The following is an 18,528-nucleotide window of genomic DNA, read 5'->3' on the forward strand; positions in this document are numbered from 1 at the left end:
CAAATATAAGGCAGCCACAAACAGCATAATAGAACGTGGTGAACTCCACATCACTTAATATAACCTACATAACCATTCTGCAGCATAAGTCTAATGCCAAGGGAACTAACACCCCATACATTTTAAATTTTTAAGGTTTTACACACAAGAATTGTAAAGTTTTCATTTAATAAGGTATATCCCCTGATTTGGAACATCTCTGTGGTCTAGTGGTCAGTGCTCTTGACTACAGATCCAGAGGTCCGGGTTCAATTCCCGGCACTACCAGATTTTTTCTTAGAAGTAGTGGGTCTGGAACGGGGTTAACTCAGCCTTGTGATGATAACTGAGGGGCTATTTCAAGGAAACAGCGTGTCCAGTCTAGAAAACCGAAATTAATGGCCGTGGTGATTCGTTGCGCTGACCACGCGACACCCTCTATCCGCAAAAGTTGGCACTAAACTTCGCTGATAAGTGGCGGTCGCTTGCAGACTAAAATCACCGAGTTTGTTTTGTTTGTGTATCCGCTGATTTGGTCTTATTAGACCAAAACATGTTGGGGTCTCTGTAACACACAATATACTCAGGCAATAAACAAGATATACTTGGATGGTAACTTATATTTGATTTTAAAGGTTTACAAGACTATTTGCTTTGCTCTTACAGGGACAGCTTTACCTTTTTTTTACGACTTTCATAAAAGAGCATAATTCTCATTAAAGATTTAACTTATTACCAGTGTTAACTGAGGCAAATAATTTGAAAAGAGTGAGACTGTTTCATGAGGATATTAAAAAAAAGACACTGAATTTACAGGATTCCATGGTATTTAACTTACAAAAATATCTGAAGCATTATATCCTGAGCTGGATCACCCACAGATTCAAGTCAGAAAAGAAATGTTAAAAAATTGCAGTCAACGATATTTTTATTGCTAAAAGTAACAGAAGAAAGCGTGTAGATAAAAATTGCCAGACATGCCCAGCACAACCAGTAATGCAATGTACGAGTATGCTTCCATATGTGATTGGAAGACAAATGTGCATTCGTGGACTTGGAACAAACTACTTCACTTTGCAGTTTAATGCATAATTCTATACAAAGCTTACGGTGGCTTTCTGGATGAATGCCTGGGGTACAGTGTTGTTACTGAGAGTGTTACACCATGCATAAAGCTTCACATTTCAATTCTCAGTCTGGGTGAAATTTATCTACTACAAAAGCTCTTAAACTTTCAAGCCAACTTAATCTTCATGTACATATAATGAGACAAATACAAGCCTCCTGTCCAATGGGTACCGATGGCTCTTTTCCCAGGAGTAAATCAGCCAGGCCTTATGCTGATCACTCACCCCCAACTTGTGCCAAGGTCAAGAAAATGTGGATCTACACATCCACTCCCCCATATGCCTAGTGCTTAACTAATTAGGCAGAGGGACAACTTTTTACTTTTGTTCATACAGGTTGGCTCTAGGGATATCATCTTCCTACATCACACAAACTCAGAGAAACAGATGAAATATATGTCTACCATTCCAGTACCAGGAATATGTTAAGCCTTACCTGTATGCCCATTTGACTTCAAATCATTAGGTATGGGTCTCTTAAAATGACAACTCCTTATTTAAATTTATTTAACAAAGACTGTTCTCTATAAGTTCTGAAGATGTTAGAGTGGTTCTAGAAAAGTACCGTGGATACTGCAGCACACCAAGTGAAATGTGTTCAGTCTTCTTCATGTGGCTCTTCATGCAATCTCCAGTAATGTGAAGGAATTGGGAAGGATGTGACCAACTGCTGCTGCTACAGTATCTGCAATCTAGAAGCTTCAAAGCAAAACATGCAATGCGAAACAATGTTAAAAACAGTACCACAACCAACTGATAAGCTGAGACAATGTAATATGCAGACATACTGAATTTCAGATGTTGTAGTAATGGGTAGAGCAGATGTTCTCAAGCAAAAACGTTATTTTTCAATTTAGTTTTGATATGCATATTCCAAAATGAATCCTTAAATGTGTAAGATTTGAGGTTCTCATGACATTCAGCATTAAGAATAGTTTCTTCTGGGATGTGACATCATGCAATTTGCTAAACCCCAGAATGCTCTGTGACACATTTCCTTTCCTCCCTACTTCTGTAAAACTTGTCAGTTGCCTAACTTTGTTCTTTAAACTTTGGGGATGGAAGCAGTACATTCCTTTCAGAAGTTGGTATCTATTCACCAAACTGCATGGCATCATGTCCCAGAAGACCGTAATTTTTTTTAAACAAAATTTTACATGCTCAGCAGTTTCTTTCAGTATGCCACTTGCAGCAGACGTGCTAACAGTTCGTGCTGTACATTATATATACATAGTTCACACTGTACAATATATACACACACACACACACACACACACATGAGTCCTTATTTTCCTCAAATTGTCCATTTATAATGAATAGGTTGAGGTACATGGGCACATAACTTAGAAATTTAACATTTTATAAAGGACAGTGGTATTCAGTGATCTCCACTCGAAGCATCTGGTTAACATGTGAAGCTGTTTACAGTCAAGTGTCCCTGTGGAGTTCTGCATTTATATAGCCGACTTCTGTAATCAGCCATGCAATTAGAGAACCACAAGTTGCAGATGCCAGAACTACTAGGCACACTACATACACCTTGATCTTATGATCGCTTTGTACGAGTACTCTGCACTGAGCCCAGACAGATGGTAGGCTCACAGCTTACTTTTAGGGTCTATTTTAATTCCAGAAATTATATTAAAATTTATTTCACAAATTTGCTGACCCACATACTAATAACTTCTGACATTAAAGTGTAAAGACATGACAATACTCATCTGATTGTGGATTCTGAATTCATCAACAAAGTATGACCTGAGTGAGTTCTGATCCCAGTATAAAATCACTCATGTCTCCTTCTATTTCTTCCTGTTGTTATATCTGCCACTTGCTTTGTATTGTCTTAGGGTGATAACCTGCCATTCTATCCAAAGTCTCTAGCATACTCTTCGTGCTACACTAACTCACTACTATGTTACATACAATCCTAATTTCTTAATTCCTTTATGTTAATCCAGTTCTTGGGTGTTTACACCATCTGGATGTGGGCAATGCTGTCTACATTTCAGAGGTACATGCTGTCTCTGTCTTCAGGGTTGTAGTGTGTACAGTGGGTCAGTTTCTGCGTATATACTGACATTTGTCTTGAGACAACCACAGGAAAGAAGGTGGGGGCTGGTGTCCTGTCCAGAACAATATGAACAATGGAGAGGGTAGGCTGCGAAATTAAAGAAATTGCCCTTGTAAGGGACAGAGAGTGCACCAAATGAGCATTGGTATCTTGTGTTCTCATGCCATCACCACCCATCCAAGTACTCACCAGGGATAATGCTGCTTGACCTTCCATGCTGTTGCTTAAGCAACACTATACCTGGTAAGCACTCAGATTGGTGACCACTGGGGAACACACATTGCCAGTAGTCTCTTGGTGCATTCCATGATCCCTGTAAGGGCAGGTCTATACTTTCACAACCCACATCAGTATAAGTACAGCTATATAAAGATCTGTGGCCAGGCTTTGTCGAAGGAAGGTAACAAGAAAATACTGTGAAATGTCAGCATATTGCCAGGTAACAGTTCGATAGACACCTTGGTGATATGTGCATGTAACAATAGGATGAATATTTATAGCTTGCTGCCAGACAACAGTCAGCACACCAATGGACCGGTAAGATAGCTATCATGGGACTGGTTTTCTATGGGATCCGCACTGATTCCCAAGAATAACCAAGGAAGTGAGTGACAGAGTCCTGAGTTCTGAGTTCGTTGTAGAAGAAAGTGTGTGGCAAAAGCATGTAAAGAAAGTGAATTGGAACCAGGCGTATAGAAGAGTACAGGAGGTCGGCCTGTGAGGATTTAACATATGATTTTGTTTATGTGCAATGTTTGGAGTGTGTTATCCAGTGCGACTGTTATAGTTTCTCTGTTGAGATCCACTGAGAGGAGATGACTAGTGAAGACTGGGAATCCTAGTGCATGTGCAACGGCAAACTGGAAAGTGTGCAAATCAGCAATAGCACTGTGTTTAAATGTGATTAAGAGAACTTGTAACAAAAGTGCTAATAAATCCAACCATCAAAACTAGAACCCGTCATTTTCATCGCACATACCACCTTACATGTGACAATACACAGTGTGTCCAGGATCTGTTAGGACTCATTTTTTTTTTATTTTGCCCTGCAATGCCATCTATTGGTGAGTTGTGGCATTAACATTCTTGAAGTTTCAGCTGAGGCTGTCTATAATTTCAAAGTGCAAACATTGCTGCATCATGTGTTCTGACCTTGAATGTAATAGTACTGTTCCGACACTCGTCGGAAAATGGCGGTTAAACAGAGAGCCAACATTAAATTTTGTTTGAAGTTAGGCAAAACAGTCAGAGAAGCATACAAAATTATGAAAAGTGTGTACGGTAGTGATTGTTTGAGTCGCTTGAACATTTTTCAATGGTATGCTGTATTCTGTGATGGTAGGGAGGACATTGAAGACGCTCCACATGCATCAAAGCCGAGAAAAAGTCACACTCAAGAAAATGTGAAAAAAGTGACCGAAATCCTTGCATCAGACAGATGTGTTTCTGCAAGACCCATCGAGGAGCTTTTGGGAATACCAAAAAGTACTTTGCATCACATTTTGACCAAGGATTTGGGCAAATGGAAGGTCTGTGTGCGGTTTGTACTGCACGCGCTGCCAGGCGATGAAAGACATGCCAGAGTTGAACACTGCAAAGGCATGTTACGGTCGGCCCAAAGTGATACAAAATTTACAAAACATATTGTTACTGGTGATGAGACATGGGGTTTTTAATATGAGCCTCTCACAAAGCAGCAGAGTGCAGCATGGCTGAGCCCAAAGAAGAGCATGCAAAAGAGACGAATAAAGACACTGTTAACCGTTTTCTTCGATTCCAAAGAATCATTCACAAGGAATTTCTGCCAGAAGATCAAACAGTGAATTCTGATTATTAGCTCAGCGTCCTCAATCGTTTGTGGGCGAGAATTCTTTGAATTCAACCTGAATATCGAGCAAGGTTCCTGGTCGCTCCTCCATGACAATAGCCACCCCACAAATCAAAGATCATACACGATTTTTTGGCCAGAAAAGGGATCACAGTCCTTCATCATCCTCTGTATTCAGCAGATTTGGCTCCAGCAGATTTCTGGTTGTTCCCAAAGGTTAAATTGTCTATGAAAGGAGACCGTCACAACACCATCCAGGACATCCAAAGGGAATGTACAGCAGTTTTAAATGTGATTCCACAAAAGGAGTACAGTGACTGTTTTCGAAAACTTTTCAATCGATTCCAGCTATGTATTGATTCAGAAGGAGACTATTTTGATTCAAAAGAGTGAAATTTTGAAAATAATTCATGTCTTTTATTTTTTATGAAGACAGTCCTAACAGAACCTGGACACACTGTGTATGCAATAAAAATTGTGATTAAAGCATGCAGAAACCTGAAACTAAGATAGAAAGGGAGATGAAAATTTTATGCAATAAACCTAGCCAACAAACCAATGCATAGGATACACAGCATTAAATGAAGAATTTTTGAACCCATTTTGTGCATACCACTAGTACCATCCATGGAATAAAAACTGAAAACTTGGGACTAAAACCTTACAGAAACCCATGAAGTTTTAGTTTCTTTGGGTGGGGTGAGACTGCATTCACTTGGTACATCAGCCACTATTTGGACTATTGTACCACCCCTGGATGACAGACGATGAGTGTGGAGCAGTCAAAATGAGAATTGGCAGGGGAACCAAAATACTGGGAGAAAACCTGCCTCAGTGCCACACTGTCCACCAAAAAGCCCACATGACCTGACCTGGGATCGGACCCAAGCCGCTAAGGAGAGAAGCCAGCGATTAACTGGCTGAAGCTATTGCACTGCCATCAACCACAGATGTGGATAGTGTATGAGCCTGCTCTTTCTTCCAAACATCAGTATATAACATTTGATGCAACCTACTGACAGAAATGCTCTACTAAGTGAGTAACGTTGAGTTGATTTTTCCGACTCTGGCAATTCTAATGCAAGTATGCTTAGATAATCTAATTGGATAATGTCATGCAAAGGATTAAGTAGCATCACAGAAGAAAACTTCTGTCTGCAGAGTCACTCTCTATGGACTGATAGTTGCTGAGTTTGTAAAGAAACTTCCTGCCTTTTACATAAACCATCTTCTCTAACAATCAATCTACAATTTATGTAAGGCATTCATTTACCACCAAAAGTACACATACTGTAAGTGACTACAAGAAAATATTCATACTGACAAAAGACACTAAGTTAAAAAAACGTAATTACATCTGAAACTGCATAGTCTCAATGATACAGTTCCTCATACAAGCATAACACACAATCTGTTGAATACTAGAATCAATATAATTTAATTCATGTGTATGATAACTGTTAAAAAGGCAGACAAGAATAGCACCATACATTAAGGTAACTCTCTCTGGAGTACTTCACAGAATTAAATCCTTACACAGCCTTCAAGACATCAGCATACAAAGAATGAAACATATTTCATGTGTTGTCCTGGTCTAAAAACCATTTCATGAACACTATTATGGTTTACACAGCCAATCCAAAACAAATTTGGTCTACACATCTAATCCAAGAACAATATTTTAAATAATATACAGTCAAAGTCTTGCCACTCCTTTGATAGACTTTAGTTTGCCTTGCATGCTGTCCATCAAATCGATCCTGTCCAAATTCCATTACACATAGCATTTATACTTGCCTCCCCTATTCACTGACACAATGATAAATTAATGCATTACAGTATTTTCTAATTTCCTTCAAACTAAATTTCCCAGAGTAGCTTCTGTTTCTACAGGATGAAGTTAATACATATTACAAGCAAATAATAATTACTCTCACGGCTATGTCTACATCAGGGCTGTCCAACTGATGGCATACAGGTTGCATGTGGCCAGCCAGCTGGTTTGATGCAGCCTGCAAAGGTATACTTCTGTTCTACAAAACATGTATTAATGTTTCCTCCTCCTTGGAAAGGGCAGTGAATCCTTCCAGTGGTGGGGGGGGGGGAGACGTTATGAAAAGTGCTTACTAAATGTTTTGCCCAATTTTTCAGTTGATTTCACACGAAATCTGACTCAGAAAAGCATGGAACTGACTCATTTATTGTAGGCAATATCAATAAAATCTACATGCAACAAACCGTTCATGGCTGACTTTTAAGCTTGTTAACCTGGAAAGATCTAATATAAATAAATGTTCTTCAACCTTATGGGTCCAATTCTTATTTGTATGCTTGTGTGTTATTGATATGGTCACTGCAAAGCAGATATTTGTGTTGGTATACTGGGAGGGGGGGAAAATACACGTTTTTCTATAATATGGCCTGAGGTTATCTCAGGCACAATGAGCCCCTTAATGGGTTGAAGTTGGATGACCCTGGAGCACAAACTATAAATCACAAGCTTTTTAATGTACTTACATGTATGGAATTGAGAATTAAGGCTGAATATCAATATAACTGAAATGTCTGAAGACATACAATAAGGATCATTAAAGCTTCATTCTGATTGTCTTGTAATTTCAACAAATCCCCAATTCACATACATACACAATAATAATTACTACCAACACATGCAATTTCAGTATCAGAAAGTCAGTATACTGTATGTTCTAGTGTGTAAGATCAAATTGCCCATAAAAATTATGTTCATGTACTCTTTGTAGAGTGCTGTGATTAATGTACATACCCAAAATGTTAAAAATTACAGATCTTTCACAGCAACTTCCTACACTCATTTTCAGGGTCAAAATTACTTCAACTCTAAAGGAGATGGCAAAATGGTCTACACTACTGTGAAAGACTCAAGTTGCACATGTTAATATATAACATCAATTATTTCCTATATTTTCCACATAGGCAACAGTAACTTAAAAATATTACAGGGATGTGAGGGACTTAAAATCTGAGTCAGTGTGTTCTGCCATGATAAATACATTCCTATTGTGTTTGCTGTACAAAGAAAAAAATATTAAGTTGCAGAAAATGGTACCTAGAGATATCACGTTCATACATTAGTACCTGCAATGCTAATTGCTTCATTTTCCTAGCCTAGAGAGTTCTAATTTCTGTATCATCACAGAATTAAAATGGTAACCAGTAACCCTTGACTGTCAAGCCACACCACAGAACTACCTACAATATGTCTCCACATTTTGATAGTGTGAACACCTGTTCTTGTCTCCAAACATGAAGATTTTAAGTCATCTGCTGACAGAAATGTTGTACTAAGTGATTGCCATCAAGCTGATCTCTTTGCCTGCAGCAATTTGAACATGAGAACATCACATCAATCTAACCAACTCACAGAGTGTTTTGACCACAGACATAATGAGATGAGATGTCTCTCTGATATGGGGACTTCACATATATGGCAAACACAGGCTGGCCTGAAAATGACTCTTACACACTGAAAAGTATAGTTAAAAAATAATGTTCTTTTAATATTTCAAAAGTAACTATTTCTACAGTAACAGCAAAATAATGTCATGTCTAAATTTACAATATTTACATGACAAGAAAATAGACTATGAAGAACATGAGAGATGAGTTCAAGTGATCTGAATGCGGCAGTGCCAAAGTGCCCAAGTGTGTGAACCCACACCTGTTGTACAGCCCGAACACCTTTCCATTAGTAACCATCACCAAACAAAGTGCATGTAACTACTAGTCCATTGTAAATGCATCCCTTATACTAGTTCCTACCCAACAGAATCCCATGAAATAATTGACATACGAGAGCGCCAGTCCATTGTAGATCCATGCACGCCAGCCTGTCCGTGTGTTGGCATCAATTCGGCTTTCCAACTCCTGACACAGACCTTTGCGATCATGAGAACGACCTGACCTCAGGTCACAAAGCATCCGTTTCTTGCATTCAGCATCACATGGTGGTCTCACAGGAGAATTCTTCCAGTAGTGTCTGTAATATGATATGGCCCAGACCTAGCACTAAATTGTATATAATTTACACAGAATGAGTCAGACATGTCATGCTACACTCCTGAAAACACCGAGCACTGACAATGTCCTACAAAACACAACAGATATATAACAGAATGGGACATGATTACAACCAAAATGCAGAGCTATCAATCAGAATACTTCCTATAATATATGAACCTGCAAGTACATGTAAGTATAAAATGTACACAAGATCCAACGTTTCCTGATGCTTAACATCCTGTAGAACAAAGAATTTACTATCCTGTTACAACATCTGGGATCTTGTCACTCAACCTTACAGAGTGGAACGCCCATTTAACTTCTTCAATTTAAGGTTTTCCCTGATTTAGTGCCAAATTTCAATGACCCCAAAACATAAATTTCAATGCTGAACTACCCATGAGGTGCTATCAGAAAGTACCAGGACTAAGGCAAAAGAGAAATGCTGGCTTCACTTACTGCCACCTCCTTCAAAATAGTCTCCTATGGAACGTATATAGTGAACCTCCCATCTTTTTTTCCCATGTTTCAAAAGCACTGTGGAAGTCATTTTCCTTGATGCTGTCAAATACCGGTTGCAATTCCCTTTGCATGTCGGACACCGCTTCAAAATACTGTCCCTTTAGTTTCATTTTAAATTTTGGAAACGAAGCAAAATCGCAGGGACCTAAGTCAGGTGAGTAGGGAGGATAGGGAATGATAACCATGTTGTTGTTAGTCACAAACTCTGTGGTTTTCAGGGATGTGTGGGCAGGAGCAATGTCATGATGAAGGAGTCAGTTGTGGTTGTGCCAACATTCTGGCTTTTTCATTGCACATTTTCTCTCAAGTGTCTCAAAATGTCACAGTAAGTAAAAGTCAGAGTTAACCATAGTATTAGGAAGAACAAATTCCCTATGAACAATCCCCTTCACGTCGAAAAATACAATAAGCATGCTCTTTATTGAATTTCGGTCATGCCGGGACTTTTTTGCGCTTGGTGATTGTGGGCTCTTCCATTGCGACAACTGCTGCTTTGTTTCTGGATCATAACCATAAATCCAACTTTCGTTACCTGTTATGATCTTAGAGATACTAGTAAAAGTTGGGTCCTTGTTAGCCTTCTCTCATAGCTCAAGACACGCGTTTACGCACCACTGCTTTTGATCATTTGTCAAGAGTCGGTGAATAAATTTTGTGGCAATGTGGTGCATGTTCAAATTTTCTGTTAAGATCTCCTGGCAAACTCCATAACTGATCCCAAGGGTGTCTGCAAGCTCACAGATTGTTCAGTGACAGTCTTTGTGGATGAGTTCTCGAATTTTTTCAACATTTTTTGTCATTTGGTTGGTGTTGGGTCGCCCTGAACATTCGTCATCTTCAACTGACCCTTGACAGGCCTTGAAACATGAATGCCATTCAAAAACTGCTGTCTGGCTTAAAGAATGTTTTCGAAAAGCCCCAGAAAGCATTTCAAGGGTTTCAGTAGCAGATTTACCAAGTTTCATGCAAAACTTGATGCAGACGCATTGCTCAATTTTGCAATCCATCTCAAATGGAATGAAATATGAAATCGAAAGAAAACTCGTGTAAAAAAATGCAATGCAAACAAGACATTTAAAGCACTGCCTTAGAGAATGTAATAATTGCTTGAATTTTGTATTGTAGAGAGATAAGATTAGATGCACATATAGATGGATGAACATAAGGATGGACAGATGGATATAAAGACTGACATAAAGACAGACTATTTTAAAGGTATCTTGATGGATAGATGGACTTATGGATATAAAGACAGAGATATGCGATCAGTTACATATTTATGTTATTGCAATTAAAGCAGTCAAGACTGGAACAGCACCACAAAGGATCCGCAACACAAAAAATATTCATGACACAGCTTTCGCTAGGCAAGATAATGGCAAGTATATTTTAGGGTTCAGAAGGGGCGATTCAAGATGACTTCCTGCCCCATGATACAGTGATTAATGTGCGGTATCACAATAGTACACTTTGCAATACTGTTCACTTGGTGATTTGCAAGAGAAGGCCTAGGAAACTGTCACAGAAGATCACTGTACTGCATGATAACACACATCCATATGGCAAACCTTATGATGAGAACGACAATCATATCCTTGGTTTGGAAAATTACGAATCACCTTCCTTACAGCCCAGACCTAGCCTCCAGTCATTTTCACTTGCTTGACTACTGAGGGAGCACCTAACAGATTGGAAATTCAACATGAATGATGCACTGAAAAGTTGTATCCTGAACTGGCTACATCTTTGTGTTGCCAGCATCAGTGCCTTGCCATGGCAATAACAAAACCGAGTAAGTGCAGGGAGACAATATCCTGAAAAAGAGTGACAGTATGGCTTTTTGGTATGTACAAGTTTTGTAAAAAAAATTAAATCCAGGTCAACCTTGAACCACCCTTGTACAAGGTTAGTTTTGGCTCTTTAGTATGTAGTTATGCCTTCCTTTGACAGTGAGTTGGATTTAAAACATGAACCATATTTTCTAGTTACTAAGCAGGTAGAGGTTAGGCACTAACTGTGTGGCTCCTTATTTTCATAGCAAAATGTGCTGTATTTGTGCAAATGTAATACTTACATGAAACAGCATAATTCACAAGTTCAATTACCCACTATCACTAAAACCAATTACAGCAGAACTTACTGAATCAATATAAATATTGTGATGTGAATACCCATTGCTAGGTAATGACTTGGTATACACGCCTCAACAATAGAGAAGCTGTTTTCTGTGTGGTCCAGGCCATGACTGTTACTATGCAATGGTGCAGTAAACATGCTTAAAATAATATGGGACAATAGAAGATGGTGTTTTCTGTGGAGTCAATGCAAAATGGTTATATAGAAGTGCTCAGCATTCGAGTGAGCAGTCAAGATGTGGAATGAAGAGTTGAGTGTTGAGATGCCAGCCTGCCAGGAGATGAGCTTGGAATTTATTTGAGTTGGCAGTTACAGAATAACGGCAAGAAGGGAACTAGGCCGTGAGAAGAAGACTTCATGTGTGATTTGAAGTGACAGTGAGATTGTTATAAATTCATTGCCAGGATATGACTAGTGAGGACTGATAATCCTAGTGTGTGTGTGTGTGTGTGTGTGTGTGTGTGCGTGCGTGCATGTGTGTGTAATAATGAACTGTAAAGTGTGTAGATCAGCGGTAGCGCTGTATTGACTGTAGTTCTATGTTGAATTTATAAGGTGCAATAAATCCAATTATCCAATTCAAAACCCATAATATCCTCTAGAAGTTCCTATTGTGGCATCTAACTGCAGAGAACACAGAAGTCATCTAATTCTTCATGGAATAAACACGTCAGATTTTATTTCCTGTTTCTTAATCTACATACAGTTTGTAGGACTCCTTGGACAGGAGGATCAGCCTGTCGCAAGGCTGCTACCTACACACAGAACAACACAAACATAGACATTCATGTCCCGAGTGGGTTTTGAACTCACGACCGCAGTGTCTGAGTGGCCGAAGACGTTTTATGCCTTAGACAGAGTGGCTCCTGTGGTCAGCACATGTGAGGCTTATCAGTGGTTAATACAGAAAGAAAAGAGAATCTTGCAGTTGCAAATATTCACACTTACTTGTAATAAAGATCAAAAAGCTTTGTATCACTAGCTAATTTGTTGAGAAGGTTGTCCCAGTCTTGTGGTAAAAGGGAAGGCATCTGATAGGCTGATCGGGTGCTATACAGCTGGTACCAGATGGGGTAATTGTACAGGTTTGCTTCTTTCAGATTCATCACCCACGTTTCATGGTCAACCACTGCCTAAAAGCAAGAAACACAAGACACAAATTCTCAGGACTGCAAGAGTATGTGTGTGTGTATATATATATATAGTATCTATTCTCAATCTTTTGTGTTTCAGTATTGGAGGCACCCGAGATGTTCATACTCCCTGAAAAACCATACCTGTTGGAGTATCAGACAAGCCCTTTTCCACACAATGTGCTATTTAAAAACTGTGAGCAGTTTACATCCTGAAGGTAGAGCAAGTTTTTTTATTCTATAGTTTATCCTCTTAAATCTGGGTGCATTTTATACTCCAGAAAATATGGTAAGTACAGAGAATACTTTGGCAAGAAGGACCACTCAAACACAAGAATGAAATGAATTACCATCATAAATAATGAGAAAACAGGGATCATCACAATGTCCTTCACTTTTCGTCTCACATCTGACATAAGCACATCTTCTACTGCGGAAGTAAGGTAAACTTCTCCCTGTGCTTAACTAGTTAAGTACTATGTCACGAATGCATACAAGGTAGTGGATGTATAGATCCACATTTTCTTGACCTTGGCACTAGTTGGAGGTGAGTGGTCAGCTTCACACTCTTGACCGATTTATTCCCAGGGACATAGCCCTCAGTACCCATTGGATAGGAGGCTGGGTGGGTCCAAGAGCCAGTCTGAATGATAAGGATTAGAGAAAATTCTTGACCCTACTGAGACTGAAACTCTGACCCCTCGGGCATCCAGCCCATAGCCAGTCACTATACTGACTCAGCCATTCTGGCTTACACTGCAGGAGTAAAACATAAGATATCACTGAATGAAGAGTATGGTTTTCTGAGTTGTAGTACCATGCAGTTTGGAGACCGCCTGACATTCTGAAGGAACATAGGGTCAAAACATAAGGCCAAGCAGGTGGCAAGCTGAGCTTGATTTCGTGCTTGGCTTACCTTTCGAAACTGAAGGTTCTCTGAAATGTTGAATTCTCTCTGAACTCTATACTTTACAACCCATAAGATCATGATGCACTGCATCCATATGGCGCAGCTAAGATATATGGTGAGCCCTACACGAAGAGCATGGTTTGAAATTAAGGACTCATCCGTGGATCTGGTTTTATTCTGAAGAATATGTATTGTGGGATGTGATGCTAAGTAGTTTAGTAGAAGTCTGCCAACATTTCAGAGGAACACAGTGCCTCCTTTTTCAGGGTCAAAGTGTGAGTCAGGCAAAAAATCTGCTAAGAAGTGGGTGGTAAGCAGGGCTTGTTTCTTGCTTGGTTTATTTTTCAACCCTTAAGATGGAGGTAATATGTTTGTCTGGAATGTCAGTGAGTTTCTACAGAATTATATAGCATTACAACCCATAACATTGTACTTTTTATAGTCAGTGGTGTGGGAACTTCAAATCAAACATGGTTTCATTTTGTCGAAAAATTATTATTTTTGTAATGTTTAATTTAAGCTCAATGGGCGACAAAAATACATGAGATTAAACAAAGCACAAGCTATAGTTTAACAGTTACTCATACACAGATCTTACTCAGTTGTTCTCAGAAAGTGTTTCGCTTTTGGAGTCAAGTAAAGTAGGAAGTAGATTGATATTATCCATGTCAACCCATTTCATATAAATCAAAGACCCAAGTTTCACATCAGAAAATCTTGAGAAAACGTGTATTAATTGTGCGATGAAATACAGTTAATATGTACTTAGGTTTCTTATAAGCAGAATGAAAGACACTGTAGGAAACTAGTTGACTGTTCATGGATTATTTTAACCACACCAGACTATTTTCACTCTGCTGATATTCATTTTTATAAATGTTAAATGAAACTGGCATTATGTGTGTTTGGATGGCGCATCAAAACTATGTTTACTCTTTCATAAAGCAAAATATCAAATTAATGCTTACACACAGCAAAATATTCAAATGGACCAATCAAAATTAAGCATGGCTTTACACACCATGTTTTATAGACAGTGCAGCTGTGAAGCAAGTTTCAGCTGTCAGGTCAGTTTGGCAGGAGAAACAGTTGATTTTTCTGTCACTGTCCACTATCACATAGAAACTCACTGTAAGACGTTAATTTCAGACACTATAGCTTCATCCTTTTTCCCTGACAATATACTCATGCACTGGGGTCCACAAAACAATATAGTCAGTAAGTACAAAGGGGTATACCATTCGGGGTAAGTGGCTGGAGGATGTAGTTAACCACTGATCTCCATCCACTGCTAAGGTTAAGAATGTGATAAACTTCACCCGTACTGCCCTTTACATGCATCCAACATGCAGTCCTTAGATAAAGGAAGAATTTTACCTTTCAACAAAGCTGTTAATTCATATTCAATGCTGCCACCACAAATCTAATAACAGGAAATACAAACAGCAGCACAGTTCGCTGAGAATAACACATCCATCAGATCAACATGGCATTCCCTGCTTTCTGATGAAACTCACCCTTGTTGTTGCTTTGTGATCCCCATCAATGTAGTATATTCTGTAGCCAGGGTTGAGATCATAATAAGGGGTCACTGATGGGCCAACATATGCTATGTTGGTAACCCTGCTTAAGTCGTTACGGTCGTAAAATAGCTCAAATTCATCAAAATGCGTATGACCAAAGAACTGAGCTGCGATTGTTGATTCATATCTGAAAGAAGAAAGTAGACATCCTTATAGGCTAAATTCACATATGCACTTAAGGAAACCTTCTGGTTCCATCTTCAGGGTAGAGTGAGTGCTCTTCTACATGGACAGACCTATCAGTGCTTTAAGATTATGGTTTTATGGTTATCTAGCACGAGTCAAAGGTATAACTGAAAGCAGTCAACATAACAAATGATTACAAACCAATGTTAAAATATTTAAAATCCAGTTATTTTTATTTTACAGCCCACTGCATGTTTTGATCTGCAGAGACCATCATTAGGACGAAGACAGCAACTTCCTCTGAAATGCTGTTATCTGTCAAGTGCAACAATTTATTGTAGTTCTTTTGTCTTGCCTTCTTCTACACTACATGTTTCGGCCGCAAACGGCCATCATCAGGTGTATACACTTACATAGCTGTTACACTGCACCTAGTTTAAAATTTAAAACCGTGAGTCTTCCCAATTGTTCTTTTTGTTGTTACTAACAGGTTTCGATTTATTAGAATCTACTTCGCTGATATCTGTCTGCCTTGTGCATTATCTTTGTTACCTACACTCGTCTATTTTGATTATTATGAACTGGCACTTTTAAAAATCTTCAGTTCTAATTTAAAAATTCTTTTAAAAATTAAAATTCTCAGGGTTACTTGCCCTATGTCTGTAGTGCTGCAGCGGCTACTTCTTGTTTTCAGCACTGTTATTCTGTGTAGGCTCCCTGTGTGCCTGCCGCTGCTTATCTTTACTAAGTGTCACACGTAGTATTATATATATTATATTATTGTCTCCTCTAGGCCTAGGACTCCCAAGTGGTCCTTCCCCTTCAGGTTTCCCAATTAAAATGTATGCATTTTTAATATCATCTATGCATGTTACATGACTGGCCTATCATTTCCTCCTTTACTTTATCTTCCTAATATTTCATGAAGAGTATAATTTATGCAGCTTGTCATTATGCAACTTTCTCCATCTTCATGCTACCTCCACCCAGCCCCCGGCACTACAGCCCCAGTGGGCCTAGGTCTACCTCCATGAACTTCTCTGTTCACTTCGGTTTCCTAGATCTTACACATTTGGTAGGACTCTTTGGGCGGGTGATCAGCTTGTTGCAAGGCCTCTACCTGTACACAAACACACAAAAACGCACACACACAAGCTAAACATCCATGTCCTGAGTGGGATTCGAACCCATGATCCCAGTTTCCAAGTGAGCGAAGACAGTACATGCCTTAGACCGCTCAGCTACCGTGACCGGCCTCCTCTCCCTTAGGTCCCAATATTCTCCACAGCTCCCTGGTTTCAAAAGCCCCTATAAGAAATGTACAGATATTTTGTTACCTATAAAATAGACGAGGCTCTTCGGTGGCGGAAGAAAGGTTGTAAGAAATGGTAATTGGTAATGGATTGTTAGTACCAGATATAGTGGAATATTCTCTTGACAACAGTGAACTTCATGACAGTAACGTGACCAACAGAAGTGAATTAAGAAGAGAATTTTTGCTCTTTACGGTAAGCAATACCAGGAACAGCCAGAGTATGCAAGTGGGACTCTGTTTGTCCCTACAGAGCTGAAGAACAATGCTCACCTGTTAATAATATGGTAATAGTTTCTGCTCCATACTTTCAGACAATCGCTGTGTCCTGGAGGAATGTGTCCTATCACGTGAACCTTTTCACCACTGAACTCTGCACTCTGAAGTTCATAGATGAACCACTGTAGCTCTTTTGCTGGGTCTGTGCTGTTCAGTAGCAGCCACCTGCACACAGTGCATTATCTATCGGTAAGCTGGAACCTGAACTCACTCGAACATGTGACTATCATATACCACATCTGCACTCATACAGCATTGAGGGTGTTCATTTGTTTTATTCATTAATTCATTCATTCATTCATTCATTCATTAATGGTTCTACAGGGTGTTGTTGGGCCCTGGAAGGTTTTTCAGTTTCTTGTTCCTATGCATAGTCAGTAGAACTCCTTGGACAGGGGATCAGCCCATTGTAAGGCCTCTATCTATACAAAGGACAATGCCAATAAGAAACATAAGATTTAACAAAGCCAAATCGGCATTTGCCCCACATATACTAAATAAACGCCACCAATATGGATCTATGACGATGATTATGGAAATGTTGAGCATGCCAAAAAAAAAGGGAACCTTCCACATTTATCACTTAATAAACTTAATAAACTGATAGAAGAGCAAAAACTTACAGAGGAGAATGATAATCGGAATAGTATATTTGACTTCATAATAAAATATTAGTACACTCCCACACAAATATCATGAGGCACAAGGGGTATATAAATACATGACTCGAAATATGTTAGAACAGCATAACAACACAGTATGGCCCGCACACCTGGACGACACTAAAGGCAGGATTAAAAAAACTCACATTCAAATAAAATCAGGATTATGGAAATATTATATAGTACCCATGATATATTTGCAGAGTCCTATTCTTCAAACAAGAGAAACACTACATGGCATACACTCATCTTCCTTTAAAGAAGTAAAATGGACACAAACCGAATTGGTTCTAGTTTTTAACAAACAGATTTTTAAACAATACTTTCTAAATAGGCTAATTATAATAATTTATAGATGTTTTAACAAAGTTGTGCACATCGTAGTAATTGTTACAGAATAATGTTTTATATCTATGACATTGTAATAGTAATTTCTATAAGTACTGATAATGACCAATGACACTGTAATAGCAGTTTCCGTACGTACTGATGTCTTTCCGAAGATGGTTGCTATGACCAAAACATGTAAAGGAGGAAAGATTAAAAAACCACACAACATTTATCAATCACACTGGATGGCATTAACCCTTTGACGTGGTCATTTAAATTCCGCGGCCGCGGCTCCTGCGGTAATATATTCAGCCGGCCATTTAAATTTTGCTCGAAAATTATTTATTCATCATTGTTCTTAAATTCTATGAGATAGGAACATGAAACTTTCACTAAAATGATCTTAAATGGTGGTTTTATAACCTTACCTTATAATATGGGCGCCCTGTATCTCGGCCATGGAAGCAGGTTGTTTAGTATTTCAGC

The 18,528-nt window shown here is 38.9% G+C and overlaps 1 protein-coding gene across 5 annotated transcripts in view; it reads right to left on the reverse strand.

The window, feature by feature from the left end:
- The window catches only part of LOC111869073 (sphingomyelin phosphodiesterase), a 122,709-nt gene that overhangs the window by 7,560 nt on the left and 96,621 nt on the right, over positions 1-18,528 (reverse strand). For 2 of the 5 annotated variants that reach the window (XR_002843607.2, XM_033753275.1), the window contains exons 10-13: positions 17,045-17,215; positions 15,268-15,460; positions 12,656-12,840; positions 8,841-9,026 (exon numbers count right to left, since the gene is read on the reverse strand). Coding sequence is in view for 3 of the 5 variants with exons in the window: in XM_033753275.1 (XP_033609166.1) it covers positions 8,841-9,026; positions 12,656-12,840; positions 15,268-15,460; positions 17,045-17,215 (735 nt within the window). In the remaining 2 variants the exon portion in view is untranslated. Of the gene's footprint in view, positions 1-450; positions 1,806-5,836; positions 7,021-8,840; positions 9,027-12,655; positions 12,841-15,267; positions 15,461-17,044; positions 17,216-18,528 lie in introns of those variants that run through there. The other 3 variants (XR_002843608.2, XM_023860279.2, XM_023860277.2) reach the window with 3 other exon arrangements.

This window comes from Cryptotermes secundus, unplaced genomic scaffold (genome assembly GCF_002891405.2).
Source record: "Cryptotermes secundus unplaced genomic scaffold, Csec_1.0 scaffold455, whole genome shotgun sequence".
Lineage (NCBI taxonomy): Eukaryota > Metazoa > Arthropoda > Insecta > Blattodea > Kalotermitidae > Cryptotermes > Cryptotermes secundus.